Source organism: Schistosoma haematobium, chromosome 6 (assembly GCF_000699445.3).
Source record: "Schistosoma haematobium chromosome 6, whole genome shotgun sequence".
Lineage (NCBI taxonomy): Eukaryota > Metazoa > Platyhelminthes > Trematoda > Strigeidida > Schistosomatidae > Schistosoma > Schistosoma haematobium.
Window position 1 is genome coordinate 14,527,632 of NC_067201.1, and position 16,747 is coordinate 14,544,378.

Consider the following 16,747-nt stretch of genomic DNA (forward strand, 5'->3'; position numbering starts at 1 on the left):
AAGATAGACCCTTCCTAAAACCATGTTGTTCTATGTTTAGCAAGTCATTGGCTTCCATAAATGCTATTATGGTCCGTGTGACTATTCTTTCCAATATCTTAACGAAAACACTGGTGAGGCTTACAGGTCTGTAGTTCGATGGAAGTTGTCTTGGTTCTTCTTCATGTATGGAAGTGACGATTGCGTCTTTCCAGTCCATAGGTAACACACCTTGGTCAAGTGACATATTGAATATCACAGTCAGTGGGGTCGTGGTATATTGTGCAATATGTCTCAAGATTTTGGGGTGTAGTTCATCTGGTCCTGCTGACTTTTCCATGTTTGAGGTGCTAAGAGCCTTAAGCACATCGTCTTGATCGAAGCCCACGGTGAGCAGGTGGGTTGTTGACTCTTTATGTTGGTCTGGTTCTTTGTATAGAGGAGGTTCCTGAGTGAAAACTGCCCCAATAAGTGCAGTGTCAGGAGTGGGACTTTCAACAATGAAAGCAGCAGTCAGCATTTGGGGAGATTCGAACAAGCTGAAACTCGAGGCAGGAACTATGCAAGGTAAGATTCAGACTATTTTACAATTTTTATTTTAGATTATCGCATTCAGATGAGGTCATACGTATCTCACTCAAATAGTTCGGCTAGTTCTGAACAGAAAGTAAGGGTCTTTCGACTAACGGCTCGGCGTGTCTATTACCAATGGATAGGTAATGATCTACATTTACATTCAGATTAGATTCAGATTTGTGTAGTAAGGAAAGAACGCCTCTGGTCTGTGCTAGTCCTTTTTCTAGTAGGCGTCTGAGAATGTTTAGTCTTCACCTGAATAACTCAATTAGAGAGTAGGACATCACCTCATTAGGTAACAAGTTTCAAGAATTTGGTGGCTCAGCATGGAAACCAGTATGCCTCGTGTTGTCTGTTCGTTCTTGTCTTTTGCACTCTCCCTTGAAGTTGTCCCGACTTAGTAGAAAGAAAAATATAGGACATATCAAGTACAGAATCATTTTCTTAGTATTCTGGACACCAAAATCACACCATCTCTTAATCTGCAGTAGGGAAGAGTAAAGATGTTCAATTTCTCTAGTCTCTCGGACTATAATAAACCCAGAGTTTTGGGATAGCGCAAGTAGCTATTGTCTATACACTTTCGAAATATCCACAACACCGTTGAAATAGAGGCTTGCAGCTTGAGTGCAGTTTTCAAAGGTAGATCTCATAAAGGTTGTGTACACTTTTTGAACATGTTGGTATCCAACTTGATAAATATCCTTATAAAAACTATACGATTGTGAACCACTCAGCTATCACCACGCGTTAGTGGGACGTGGTTTGATGATCATGACTCACCGTTACTACGAATTCATTATAAGAACCGATAACGAGCACCAAATCTTCTCGTATGTTGTACCTATCTACCTTTCGATCCCCTCATTTTCATACAGACACACACATGTGCCTGGTCCAACGTTGTAGCTGACTGACTGAGGCACACTTGGCTGCGTCGACAAACACCGACTATCTCTAAGACCAGAGAACTATAGCATCTAAATCCTTCTGAACTGCATATGCATCTACGTCTCCTGTTATTTCTCGCCAAATTTTCACATCATCAGCATGAAGCAACACCTGGGACTCAACTATATTCCAGAGTTCATTTGCATACATAAACAAAGTTACGGGATTCAGTACAATCCCTCGAACATCCACCAAGTACTGGCTTCCAAGAGAAACACTTGCCATTTATCCCTACTTTTTTAGGTGTCAACTCAAAATATACCTAACAAACAAATGTGGAGAGTAACCGGCATCGGTAAGTCAAAACGATATGCTCTGTGTATCTAGAAATCATAAAAACACATCCTACTCAGACTAAAAGACTGAAGGTTCAGTTGAACAAAATTGACGAATATCAAAATATCGGTGCAGAAGTTATCGAAACAAGGAAAAATTTCAAGAGATAAACAAACTATCGATTTAGACACGAAACCTACTCTATAGAATTTCCCACCAACATATGTCCAACCGAAAGTATCAGTTTCTCACATATTAGGACGCGATACCTACCCAATGGATGGATTAAATGCTATCGTAATCCTCTGGATGCAGCAACATTATTAAACTTATTTGTGTCCCACTCACTCGTATATCTTGAAATTCAGAATTCTGTCGGATGAAATTAGACCTACTATCACTGTGATTTGCTTTTCCATTTCCTCTTCTGTCTATTAAACCCATTAAATCCACCACGAGATCACTACGGTTCGGATTGAATGCTACTTCTGAGTGCACAGCACCTGTTTGAAGACATTCCATAACACATTCATATCTGTTTTCTTCACCCTTACCATTCCAAATATGCTTGCACACGGCAGCTAACCTATGGAAAATGTGATGAAAGTACCGACTGATCAGCACCAAAGCCTTAGTCGCCATTACCTTTCAGTTATTGTAAATTTAGATCCTAAAGTCCTATGTATACGTTATTTCGAACCTGAAATATAAACGAAGTTATCCGATTCGCCTTCCACAGCGACATCGTTTAGAGCATCAAATTCATTACTGACACACCTATATTTTCGGAAAACCCAGAGGTTTACAAGTTGACTTAAACTATCCGCTAGCTCGGGGACCTCAGACACTATTTCTACAGAAACAAGACAATAACACACGTGGAATTTTCGTCGAAGAGTAGCTCGTATTCTTGTCGAATAAATCATAGTGCCCGATGATCATACGTCCAAAATCATAAACGGCACAAGACAGTTAATATCAGGAATTGAGTCAAGATTATTTCTGAGAACCACAAGAAGTCGAGAACTTCTTCATCCTCGTCAGGCAGATGTTCTTGAAAGGACGTTTCCTCTCTGTCTGCTGATTGCCCAATCTTAAGTTTTCTGAGTCTGAGGAATACTTCTATTAAATCTGGTCTTAAGTGTATTCAATCATTCAGAGATACATGATTAGGCAGCACAGCTGAACACTATTCGAACTTTTCCTGGCTTTTTATGATTCAGCACAGGATGATGTGGAACAAAATGCCTTTCTCTCTCGGCAGCTTGCACCAATCGGGATAAATACACCTTACACTCACGATTAACTAATATAATAATTTACAGCTTAGGATGATGTTCTCCTTTCAATAATCTTTTAGATAGGTAATTTAGTCGCTTTTCTATCTAGTATTTATTCGCTGTCAGAGAATATAGATATGTTGACTAGAAGCTGGTTGGCCATTCGGTGGCATTGTCTGGGCCTTGTAGATTCCGCGCGCGATCTCTCCATATGTATTTGTAGCAAGTGACGCAATCTTTTCCACAAACTCTAACAATTAACGAAATACGGTCTCTACCCTTTTTTCAGGATGTCGTCTACCGCTTCTGTCCATTTGGTATGTACCCTGTGTGGAAGTCTCATCACCACTACTTTTATTTTAGAACATTTAAAGTCTGAATTCCCTTCATTTGTAACAAAGCTGTCTCATAGTTGGCGACTTTTTCATATGAGCTTCTGCAAACCTACTACGTCACTCTGATGAAAAGAAGGACCGTTTAACAATTACATTAGGAATGCCACTGCAATGTCAACAAGTCAACCAAATTACTTAAGTAAAGCGCTGATTACCCTAGTGTAGAGTTCTTATTCTCAAATGGGACGCAATATTCTATATCATCCTTGCTATAACTTCACAATGTTGTAACAATTACATGTAGAGTTAGGTGTCATCATTAACTCAGTCCTCAACGTTTACATTGTCCTTCCATGAACATTCAAAACCCAAGTGGATCCCCACCGAATTCAGTAATTTTAGTTTAGGCTAATCTCAATATCCTTAATAGTGACATAACGATATCTACCCCTGCTTTAAGTTCAACCAACTGTAGCTTCAGATGTCAGATCTTCGGGTCAAGACTCAGATAATACAGCTCTCCGACCTTCGTTTTAAAGTTTGTTAAAATGCGTCTGCTTGATTTCTGACAGCCATTTATGAGGCTGCCTAATCTCTAACCCGACCTCTTTAAAGACTACTTTTTACTACTACATAGTTATGGACTAAAAGACAGTTATCTTTTAGGTTAGGGTCTACATTATTGAAGTGAGTGAATCTTCCTTAGGAACTGGGGAAACAACATTTTAGCTGCCAAATCGCCATTTCTTCTGAACCATCCGTATTATACTTCGTTTTTCTGACCCTTATCAATGCTGGCCCACGATAACGAACATGCAATTATAGACCAGAGTTGGCTACCATGGGCATTCACACCAGATTTTAACCTGAGTTCAGGACTGTTAAAACTATCGAAGCGTCTAACTACACGACGAACAATAACGCGCATCAGTTCTTGCCTTTCATCATTTTAATCGCAGTGTCGTACTAACACTTGCTAGACGGTTAACGTAGACAACCCACAACTTATCTTAGATAGTATTTATATTTCGCATCTCTACTCACATTTTACCTTGTTCCCAACTGGTTGTCTGACAGTTTGCTAAAAACAATCTTTACTTCCTAGCATAGATGCACTTACTCCGTCGATTACCACTCTCAAAACACGCCATTATTATTCACCCCTTCGCGAAATTTCGTCCGCCATACCCAAAATAAGGAGCTAAATAACTACTTTATTTATAGAATTGCAATTCTACAACAAGGTCATCCGTTAGTTCTTAACCATTCAACTGAGAATGTCACAATCTCTCTACCCACCTTTGGAAGAAGAGCTTACTATTCGTGGAAAAACACAACTCCTTGACTGTTTTCTGCCGTTCACGTCGATACTATTATAACTAGCGTTGTCATACGCCTACACGATTAACCCTTCTTTCGACGGATAAATCATTACAACCTGTTATTTAGTCATACATACGTGCGGCCATGAGCATATGTGTATAATCTTAAGTGTATGCATATATGTTTCTTTCATGCTTATAAATTTGCATCACATTTAAATTAAATGAAGTTGGCACAATACCTATCTATGCTGCGCTTTCGGTCTTGCTGTCTGACTGAAATACACTCACACAACTTCGTATTTGGTTTTATAGCAACGTTGTTGCCCGAACGGGATTAACCTTAGTATAATGTGTGGAATGAAACATTAGATTGTTATGGCGTTCAATGAACATTATTCATCATGGAGTCAGATAGCGGACACCAAATTAGCTCTTGTATCTATGGCTGGTAGTGTTTTGTATAACAGAAAATTTGAACGTCGATAAAGACTCGGCAGATATTTTTCAAATAAATCACATCGCATAATCAAAATTTATTAAAGGATCTAATTGTTTTAAACAATCACTTTATTTGTACAATGATGATAAATATATAAATAAAAAAATAAATAATAAACAAAATATCTATTTGATTGGAGATTCGGGGATAAATCCTATGTGCATGTTATCAATTCCAATATATCAGTTAGTTTAGTATATTCGTTTATTAAACAGCATTTGATTTCAGAGTAGTAAGGTAACAAACAATAAATGATGATGATGATAATAATAAGAAACTTAAAATGATTCAAATGATTTATAGCTCATCAAATGGATGCTTTTCGTAGTATTGCGTCCTCTCAGCTTGACAGTCTAATTGTGAAGCTATCATTGTTGTTCTAGATCAAATCATTCATTCTCATTTTCAAATAGTAGTAATGAAGTTGGTAAAATTCAAAGCTTCATATATCAGTAGTAATTTTTGATCATTACATTTGGAATATGGTAAAAAAAGACTTGATTATCACAAACCTAAATATACAATTAAATAAATCTCGATCAATAATAAGATTAATTTCAGTGCAGATTTTCAAACAAAGAATTTCCCTACATAATCAGTATGCATTATGTAACTACAGTAGAACATACTAATTAAAAAGCAGATATATATATATATATATATATCACAGTGATTCAATGCTTTGACATCATTTTCTACTATACGTTTTAATGACACCAACACTACAAGTTGTACATAAAAATATATCCCGTTTATATTTTCCTCAGTAAGATGCATCTAAAAATCTTCCATAAATCATAAAATTATTAGTCCAAATCAGTATTTCGGTCAAAGTAATTTCGAAATGTATTCAGTGGTATTATTGGGTCGAGTGACAAATTAATGTTCCAGAAAACCATTAAATATATAAGACTTATCATTGAAACACTAAAATAACAGTCATACTAACACTCTTGCAAGCATATTATAAATAATAATACATAGTTAAGTATATAATTAAAGTTTCACACACTTACATTAAATAAATTTTTAGACAACTTATGACTAAAAAATCGCGAAATGTAGAAAGAATTCACTATTAATGAGTTTTCTCAAACGACATCTTCCGTTTGGTCCAATTAAGATTCTTCTCCTTAAAAGAATAAATTCATTTCAAAAACAGACTATCACAGAAAATAATCTAAAATTAAATAAAACTAATGAATAAAATACATCAATAATACCACCATACATATATATATATATATATATATATATATATATATATATATATATATATATATATATATATATATCAAATGAGCAGGACCGTTACAAAATCCATAATTCAAAGAGTCAGTTGAAGAAGAGTGGACGCTTTATCAGTTAAGCATTCAATGTTGTTTGTTGAAAGTATATGTGAATATATGGATAAATTGAATGTATTCACATTTCATTCATATTGCGCTAAACTAATCAGCAATTAATTCATGGAAGCCACAGAAATCAAAATACTTAAACAATGAAACAAATGGATACACTGACTACGACAACTATTGTGTCTAGAAATTCAACAATAGTCAAACAGAATACTTAAAAGATGAATATTTAGATAGATTAAATGATAATCACGGAAAATGTTACACATTCAAAATATTTCAGAAAATCTCACGAAAAAAGTAGAAGGTTGTGGAGATTATTAACATTTTGAATGAGATCATGAACCGATTGGTGTTAGACCACCGTTGGAAACCTGGAAGCACTGGACGGCCGTTCCGTCCTATTGTGGGGCTGCTCAGCAATGCTCATCCACTGATAATTAACATGTGCTCACTAGTGACTAGCTTCGTGAGAAAATTATCAGAGTTCTAGTGAGAAGCCGTGACCGGTAGAGCTAATCCGTGTCGGGTAGAGACAGGTATCTACCTCAGCACAATAGATGGTCGCGCAATTACGTGGATTGGTTGATGTTAGACACTAACACCATTGGATGCCAGCTCAGTGATCCAGTAGGTTAAGCATTTGCGCGCGAAACTTAAGGCCCTAGGTTCAGATCTCGCGAGCGGGATCCTGGATGCGTACTGCCGAGGAGTCCCACAATAAGACAAAACGGCCGTCCAGTCCTTCCAGGTTTCCAACGGTGGTCTAATATCAAGCGGTTCATGACCTCAATCGGAAAAAGTAGAAAAAGAGTACTGAAGTGCGATCGTCTTTCTCATTCATAGTGTTAAAAGGTGAGCTTTAACTGAATTGCTCACAGTTTATTTCAAGGCGGTTTCCTAAACAAACTGTGAAAATCAAGCTAAATAAATCCCTACAATCATCAAATACGTCACTGGTTTGGGGCATATTTGTAAATTCCTTGCGAGTAATTGCTCTACTAAACTTCCAGTAAGAAATTGTGACTAGTGAGGCATCGTATCCTCAGTGAAGATAATAAATGTTTGTTACAATGCATTGGAAATTTAATCAAAATAGAAAGTCTATATAATTCAGAACAATGTGCATTTCAGTTTAGTTGATAAATACTTAATAAATATAAATGAACTGGAAATAACACTCACTCTCATGATTAGTTTTCACGTGTTTTCTAAGATACTTCTTTGTTGAAAATGATTTCTCACAGAGCTGACAGGCAAATTTAAATCCTAAAATAAGGAATGTGAAGATTGTTCGACAAACTGAAAGATCAACACGAATCAGATAGAAAGGTAATGCTTTTAGCAGTAACAGTAATGATAATAGTAATACTGCTAGTAATGATAATGATAACAAAAATAGGAATAATGCATCTGCTGAATTCCTTTCATCATATAATAGGAAAGAAACATTAAGATTTAATAAAATAAGATGAAAAGATAAACAAAAACACCTGACTACAACATCGCCATACATAGATCGACTTCAGACACTTAATTTAATCGTAGATGAAATAATGACATTGAGTTATGGATTATGCTTTCCAGTTACAAAATAAAATATGTAATTGTCAATAGAAGAAACAATCTCCTAAGTTTTATAACGATCAGATAACATCAATACAAGAGCAATGATTTAAATCTCAGACAAATTGGAAAAAAACCATTATCTAATGTCTCCTTAATTTTTTCTTTCAAAAGTTATTCAAAAGATTTCAACTCATAATTCTTATAACTTGTGGCCTATGTGCCCTTTTAATGTATAACGTGATAATACCATCAACTAGAGAACAGTGAGTTATCGATCGGGTCAATGACGCCTAAAACCCGTGTGAGCAGTGTAGAGTACTTATCGGTCCTGCTTCCTGCCTAGCCCAGTCAGCTAGGTCCAGAACACCAATCTCAGCCTCTGCAATATCAATCATTTATTTCAAACATACTCGGTTTATTAAGAATATATTTGTAAAATCTCAGCGAATGAATTTTAAGTAAATCCAACGTTTCGCCTGAGAATCTGGTCCAAGCTTTTTCAAGGAAAATATACTCGGTTTATAATGCCAACCAGACAAACAACATCGTACTATAACATAGGAAACAACATTTGTACAAGATTTAGCCAAATGTGGCTGTGAATGTGGGAGGTAGTGAGTGATTAATAGACAGGGCATAATTCAAGAATGGTAAATTGTATAGTAATAGTTCATAGGTCAAAATAAAGCTCATAATAAGAGGGACATGAATATGAATGGTTTAGTTATTTAACAATCATACGATAAAAATATACGCATAGTAATGGTCCATAAATGGATCCCAAAAGTTACGATTCAGTATTCTTATTGGGATATAACAATAATTAAGAAAACTGTCTTCATCATATTTAATTAATCTTTACAACAATCTATTGAACTGGAAAATAAAAGGAATAATTTACTGGTGAAAAACTAAAGGATATTGAATCAGACGTGGTCAGTATTTACCCTCATAAATCAAACAGTTCTCATTCGTTCAAAAGTAGACTCAAAACAATTATTAGTGAAACATTCAAATATTCATATGTGCTTAGAAGACGAAGATTATCAGTACTATGTGATATATTAACGCAATACATTTCGAACAATCTGGTCACACATATACTTGTTAAGAGCATTTATATATAAAAATAAAAGGTCAACTAGACAGGAAACGGGGTAAGAGGAGATAAGGATAATGATAAGAGTAATAATAATAATAATAATAATAATAATAATAATAATAATAATAATAATAATAATAATAATAATGTGAACACAAAGCGAAACCTAATCACTCTGGATAATAAGTCAATATTACCAGGGTAGGTTTAAGGTAAGAACAAACTGTTTTTGAACACATAAAGGGGTTTGAATTTTCGTATGGCTAAGGCTTCAATGAACCTTAGTATACGCCCCTTTACACTTTTATACAGCACTACAAAAGCTGAATTTAGATCAATCTTGTGACCTGTTTCAATTATATGTTTAGCAATAGAGGATGATGGATGTTTATCCTCTGCTCTTATTGGGTCACTTGATTGTATTTGTTTCTGAAGCCATTTGGGTACATGTTCACTCACCTAATGTTGAGATCACGATTACTCCTCCCTATGTATGTGTGACCACACACACATTTAAATTGGTAAACACAGTGGGATGTGACGCAATCGTTTCCATGTACTTTAGGTTTTGAATGAAGCATGCACCTTGTTCTTTCTTTGATGATGACCTTTGCTGCGCAATAGGTTTTACTGATGACTGATTTAAGTCGTTGTTTCAGTAAAAGGCTATTTGAATCACCTCTGAATGGTAAGGTGATGTAGACAGGCTTTTTCTCTACCAGTTCAAAAGAATCCTTTAGAGAATACTTACACAGATGTCTTCGAATAGGATCCAACAACTTTGCTAACCATTTAGCCAGATTATGTGTAGGTGATCTGCACATTGATAGAATTGGACGTAAAGGAACATTAGGTTTGTGAATTTTAGGCAGTCCATGGTTCAACGAGACCTACTGTAGCCTCGGTAGAGAAAAGCCTGTCTACATCACCTTACCATTCAGAGGTGATTCAAATAGCCTTTTACTGAAACAACGACTTAAATCAGTCATCAGTGAAACCTATTGCGCAGCAAAGGTCATCATCAAAGAAAGAACAAGGTGCATGCTTCATTCAAAACCTAAAGTACATGGAAACGATTGCGTCACATCCCACTGTGTTTACCAATTTAAATGTGTGTGTGGTCACACATACATAGGGAGGAGTAATCGTGATCTCAACATTAGGGTGAGTGAACATGTACCCAAATGGCTTCAGAAACAAATACAATCAAGTGACCCAATAAGAGCAGAGGATAAACATCCATCATCCTCTATTGCTAAACATATAATTGAAACAGGTCACAAGATTGATCTAAATTCAGCTTTTGTAGTGCTGTATAAAAGTGTAAAAGGGCGTATACTAAGGTTCATTGAAGCCTTAGCCATACGAAAATTCAAACCCCCTTTATGTGTTCAAAAACAGTTTGTTCTTACCTTAAACCTACCCTGGTAATATTGACTTATTATCCAGAGTGATTAGGTTTCGCTTTGTGTTCACATTATTATTATTATTATTATTATTATTATTATTATTATTATTATTATTACTCTTATTATTATCCTTATCTCCTCTTACCCCGTTTCCTGTCTAGTTGACCTTTTATTTTTATATATAAATGCTCTTAACAAGTATATGTGTGACCAGATTGTTCGAAATGTATTGCGTTAATATATCACATAGTTCTGATAATCTTCGTCTTCTAATATCATTATCGAAATTTATCAAAGGGACTAATTGTTTTAAAATTCATATGTGCATTAATTGAAAGACAAATTGAAAGACTAAACAGTTAACATATTCTATGTAATAAGATAGTGGAATCTTAAATGAATTTTACATGATAATTACTATTTAACAGTCTATTTGAATTAGTTTAATAGTGAAAATATTTTATCATTCAATATGTATAAACAAACATTTTTACAGTTGAATTCACGAATCGATCTACGCTAGATCATCATTGAAAACCCCGAAGTACTGGATGGTCGTTTCATTCTAGTGTGAGAGTCTACAGGAGTGCGCACCCACCATCCCGCACTCAGGACCTTCAGTCTCCAGTGCAAACGCTTAACCTCTAGAACCCTGAGCTAGCATCCAATGACGTTAATGTCTGACTCCAATAAATTCATAATTTTGCTCAACCCTCCATCCATTGTCTGAGGTGGATAACTGTCTCCACTGGTTACGTTTTCTCAGTGGTCTAGAGGTTAAGCGTTTGAGTGCTAAACCGAAGGCTCTGAGTTCGAGTCACGCGTGTGGCATCATGAATGTGCACTATTGAGGAGTCCCATAATAGGACGGATCGGCCATTCAGTACTTTGAGATTTTTAATGATGGTCTAGCTTAGATCGACTTGTGGATTCAACTGTGAAAATACTATAATCACCACAAATCTGCATGCTGAAAATATTTTTTTAAATAGTAAAAATAATAAATCATATTTGATATTTTCTTTAATCATACCTTCATGGACAACTTTAACATGATCATTTAATGTACTCTGTTTTGTAAATTTTTTGTCACATTGTCCACAAGTAAACCTCACTCCTAAAAAGAAATAAATAAATAAGAAGTCTGGTAGGATAATAGATCAATTCATTTCAATTACGAATCATAGTAAAATAAGCTTGCGTGTATAGACCAGACCATAATGACTCTGTGAAAGAGATCATCCGTTACATAGGAAAAATGAGATAAACAATAGAAAGCCAACTGCATAGTCAACATCAGTGACTAATGGATCTAAGATGAAATAACTAAGGATTGAGATTGGTAGGATGTCAAATGTGTTTAGATATATTAGATTAAACCTTATCATATAAGCCTGCTAGTTGGACTTGTTTAAATTGTTCTCTGTGAGACTGATAAACTGTATCATAATATTTCACACTGTATTGCTCCGCTCAAACGATAAGATAATGAACAGATAGTGTGTTTGTCATGTAAAGTGTACAACCGACTACAAATTCCAGGATGCATACAGCTATTGAAGCGAGCGAGTCGAGGTAAACATAGGTTAAAACCAATTGATTTCGGTCAATCAGAAAGCCAACTGAAAAGATACATAAAGAGGGTGACTAATAATTACTTTCAGATATTAGCTTTTGGGAGCTTTTTCATCTAATGGAACAAAATTATAGGCAGTATAGACATATTAAAGTAAATAATGATGCAAAAGTTTCCTGAGAGGGTTAGTCAACAGACCAACACATATCAGTTCAGATGGAAAATATATTTTATTAATTTTCAAAGACATAACCATATTATACAAATCAATAGTGTTACTCAGTGAAGAAGTAAATGTTTACGTAATCCAAGAACGTTCCAACAACCACATTTCGTTCAACGCCTATGATATGGAGTGGCCCAACTAGAAATCAATATTTCAAACCATCGGTTTATTGTACAGAATTCAAGTTGAGATTCAATACCGTGAGACGTTAAATAAACAAACAAACTGACATGTGACAACACCATTCATGGGTCATCATTTTTCACTTCAAAATAAAAAATAAATCTTAATCTGAAAAGTAAATTGGAAGCATGATTGATGTATATAACTTTCATGACTCCAATCTTATCCTTTTGTTCCTTCGATTTTACCGACTATTATTGAAGTGTTGTGTGTCAGCTACCGCATTATTGAACTGCTCGATGGAAACCGGTCGCATTAGAGGAATCTCAATCATTTGTAATTAAAAAGTAACTTAGATCTATTATTAAAAACCAACAGAAGAATCAGTGGAATACGACTTTACTCAATCACTCGTTTCCATGGTAAACTGAATCATAAAGCCATTATAATCCATCATCGATTAGACACTTTGGATTACAAATTTTAAGGATCCTTACAGAGGAAACAACATACTTCAATTTATACGATCGAGTAATACAACTAGCCACAAACCAATAATGTTAATATACTAGTAAAAATATGAATACCTTGATTTATCAATACATTCTAACAAATTTCAAAAGAATCCCTCCTTATTGAACAAGCTCATTTCCCATTATCTTATAATCATGTAGTTCATACCTTTCAAAAATTTAATTACTCGTACTTTTCTTATAGTAAGAAAACGTCAATAAAAAAACAGAGTGAAATAAAAATGGGATTAGTGAACAGGGTGTATAAGCATATTAAAATCCACAAAAATACAAGTAAATGTAATTGTGTGATTGTAAAAAAAGACTATACCTTGATGAATTGATTGTATGTGTCTACTTAGTGGACATTTCGCAGTGAACTTCTTATCACACTCATCACATTGGAAAAATATACCTATAAGAACCGAGAAAGCTGAGATTTGGTAAAATATGTTTAACTATTTAAAATGATAATCCAACTAAAAAATAAGGGATTCCTAAGAGTTCGAGCTTCACAATATGTGACCAAATGAAAGGTGAGAGAGGATTACGATCTACGATTTAGTAGTTGAAATTTGTGTTTTTTAACCTACTATAACACCAATTTATCTTTCCTGAAACAGAGCTTCCAGTGGAATATTATCAATATGAGTTGCCAAATAATTAAAAGTCCAAGAAACATGAAGAGTGATTTCAATGTGATGTGTATAATTAATATTTGATGAAACTGCGCGTAAAATACGATTTCATGATAGAATATAAGTATAACCAACCAATAGAAATTACCTTCATGAGCAGACTTTACATGTAAGTTTAGATTGGATTTACAATTAAACTTTCTATCACATTGTTTACAAGTGAGTTTTATTCCTAGTGAGAGAGGAAAAAAACAATAATTAACAAAATATATACTTATACAAATTCGATATCAATATTCAGGGTAATTAGTTTTCATTAACTCAGGTGGTCGAGACATGTATTATGTATGCTCGAAAGCTCCTACTTCGATGGACGATGTTGCACGGTGTAAAAGTAGGCTGAAAGATATGGCATGACAAACGTAAACGAATCAGCCCATGAGGTTATTACCAAATGGATTAAGCCATGTACGTAGGTGTAGACTATTTGCTCGTGGTATGAACGATTACCGAAACCAGTGGGTGCGCAGACATGGATTAGAATCGATCATAATGGCTCAAGTGTTTTTACATTTCTTCTTAACCTTAGATTCTAAAGTCCTGAAGTCTTTAAATACTTTTTTATTCCACACCTAAAACTTTTCAACTATTATTTATCATTTTGACTACTACCACTACATTAGAATTGGTCTAGATAGTCTTGTCGTGCAGCGCTAAATGTGGCGTGACAACTGAAACCCATGATATAAGTAATACATTCGAAGCAGAGTATTAAAACTGACTACTAACTGATTGAAACATTAGAAATCGAAGAAACATGTTAAAACAAATCAAATGAAAAGCATACACGAAATAATTTTTCTGATGAGAATGTATGAGGCGTACCAGTTTCACAGTAGAACGTCTCTTTCAAAACCGAAACATACCTTTATGAATAGCTTTCACGTGGTTATTTAACATACATTTGGACGAAAACGTTTTACTACATTGGTCACATGGATACTTTATTCCTAATGAAAAAAAGCAAGTATGAATACTGGTAAATTTTTATGAAACAAATTAAAAAGGAATAAATGTGATTATGTACTAAAGGTTGGAAGTATACATATCATTCTAGACATACATAACCATTTCAAAAGAGAAAAGGATAAGAAAAAAAGAACAGTCATTCCCATAGAAGACCTTGAACTATAATTATGGTATGAAGAGTGAAAACAATCACAGCAATTGAAATTTAAGTACTCCAACAGGATAGTAAGAGCTACAAAGCACATTCTACTTGTAGAAAACACTGAAGACCAACACTAGTCATTTTCATTAAAATACAAATGTACAAATGTTACTTCCTATTTTATGGAGCGTTGCGGTCTGTTTGTTTGATATATAAACACAGTATGTTTGAAATGTATGATTCACATAGTGGAAGCTGATATTGGAATTCTGGACTCAAGTGGATGGGCTAGGCGGACATAGGACCAGTAAGGACGCTAGGCTGCTCATACCGGTCCAACGTCATTGATGTGGCACAGTGCTAAGATTGTAGAAGTCGTATTTTGATTGGTGAATAAACCACGTGATAAAAAGCCGGACATAAAGTCACAACAAATGTATCTTTCAGTAACAGTTTATTCACATAAAACAGCAAAATATTATTCAAAATTCTATAACTTCAGGACCTGAAAAGAATATTCTTAATCATTATCAATCTTTTAAGTATTCATCATAGTATTTCTGTGTAGGCTGAGATTCTATCTAGATGACTAAACCGACTCAAACAGTTTCCGTACCAGAAGATTCATATCTACATATGTTAAGAAGTTAGATTCTGGGGAAGCTATAGAAGAATTATATGTGAATCATCATTATAAGTTCAACAAAATACATACATAAAAATTTGAAGCACAATAATAGACTAACCTTCATGAATATTCTTATTATGTTCATCTAAGCCTACTTTATAAGCAAATTCTTTGTTACACAGATCACAGGTAAATTTTACACCTAATTAAAAAAATCATACGAATTACTAAAACCTATGTCATTAAAAAAAGTAAAACAATTCTTTAAACAAAATCAGTAAATATACTAGTGGATGGTAATAAATTATCACTATATGACTCTGCGACGCAGGTACATCCAGCTGACGAGACCGAAATAGAACAAAATCAGTCAGTTAGTGACAACGTAGAACTTCGTACGTACGCACATCAGTTCGAGTTGCCATACCACATTAGCACAGAGATACAATTGTCGATTCAAGTCACGTAGTAGTAGAGGTAGTAAAAGTATAAGCAGTAATCGAAAAGATTAGGGTTTGAAGATGTTATTCAAGGAGTATAATCTAGTGAAATAAGTTTGGAAAAAGAAAAAAAGGAACACGAAGAATTCAAATCAGAAGTTGGGAGAATACAAAGAGTGGATGTACCTGCGCCATTGCAGACGATTTTGAGCCATGTCATTTAGGGTCTCTAACGATCGGTGGCTATCGTTTCGGGGATCCTAACCAGGGATTTGTGCCATTTTTGGCCTGGCCGCCCCTAGCTTAATTCCAACCTTCTCTTAGACTATAAAACAACGTAGGTCGAGGCAGTCGTTGGTTGGACATACGAAATACGCGTCCTGGATTCCACTGCTAACTACCATCGATCATTGCTCATAAAGCTTGTGACTTAAGGCAATATCGAGGCAACCTGCACAGGATGCACATATGCCAACAAGAGACTGATCAATTGCAGTCCTACACAGTGATGGGAAGATACAAGCAACCAACACCAGCTAAATCTGACTGTTAAATATTTATTAATACTATTTCTTGACATACACAATGAAAATTGACCTATATATGTACACTTGGACACCTACAACTCCTGAAACAAATGGAATTTAATGCCTTTTAGTTTTGAGACAAACAATACTTCCAGAACACTGAGTCTGAATACAATACTAATACAAATTATCTATTTCATTTAATTCACGATACAACGGAATGTGATGGCTTTCCGAATGTTCTGTG

The 16,747-nt window shown here is 34.9% G+C and overlaps 1 protein-coding gene across 1 annotated transcript in view; it reads right to left on the reverse strand.

The window, feature by feature from the left end:
• Positions 1–5,241: 5,241 nt before the first annotated feature.
• Positions 5,242–16,747, reverse strand: part of MS3_00008582 (uncharacterized protein) — a 32,675-nt gene continuing 21,169 nt past the window's right edge. Inside the window, exons 12-19 of the mRNA XM_051216917.1 lie at positions 15,652–15,735; positions 14,661–14,744; positions 13,883–13,966; positions 13,428–13,511; positions 11,693–11,776; positions 7,765–7,848; positions 6,238–6,353; positions 5,242–5,733 (exon numbers count right to left, since the gene is read on the reverse strand). Coding sequence (XP_051065549.1) covers positions 6,340–6,353; positions 7,765–7,848; positions 11,693–11,776; positions 13,428–13,511; positions 13,883–13,966; positions 14,661–14,744; positions 15,652–15,735 — 518 coding nt within the window. The 3' untranslated portion in view covers positions 5,242–5,733; positions 6,238–6,339. The remainder of the gene's footprint in view (positions 5,734–6,237; positions 6,354–7,764; positions 7,849–11,692; positions 11,777–13,427; positions 13,512–13,882; positions 13,967–14,660; positions 14,745–15,651; positions 15,736–16,747) is intronic.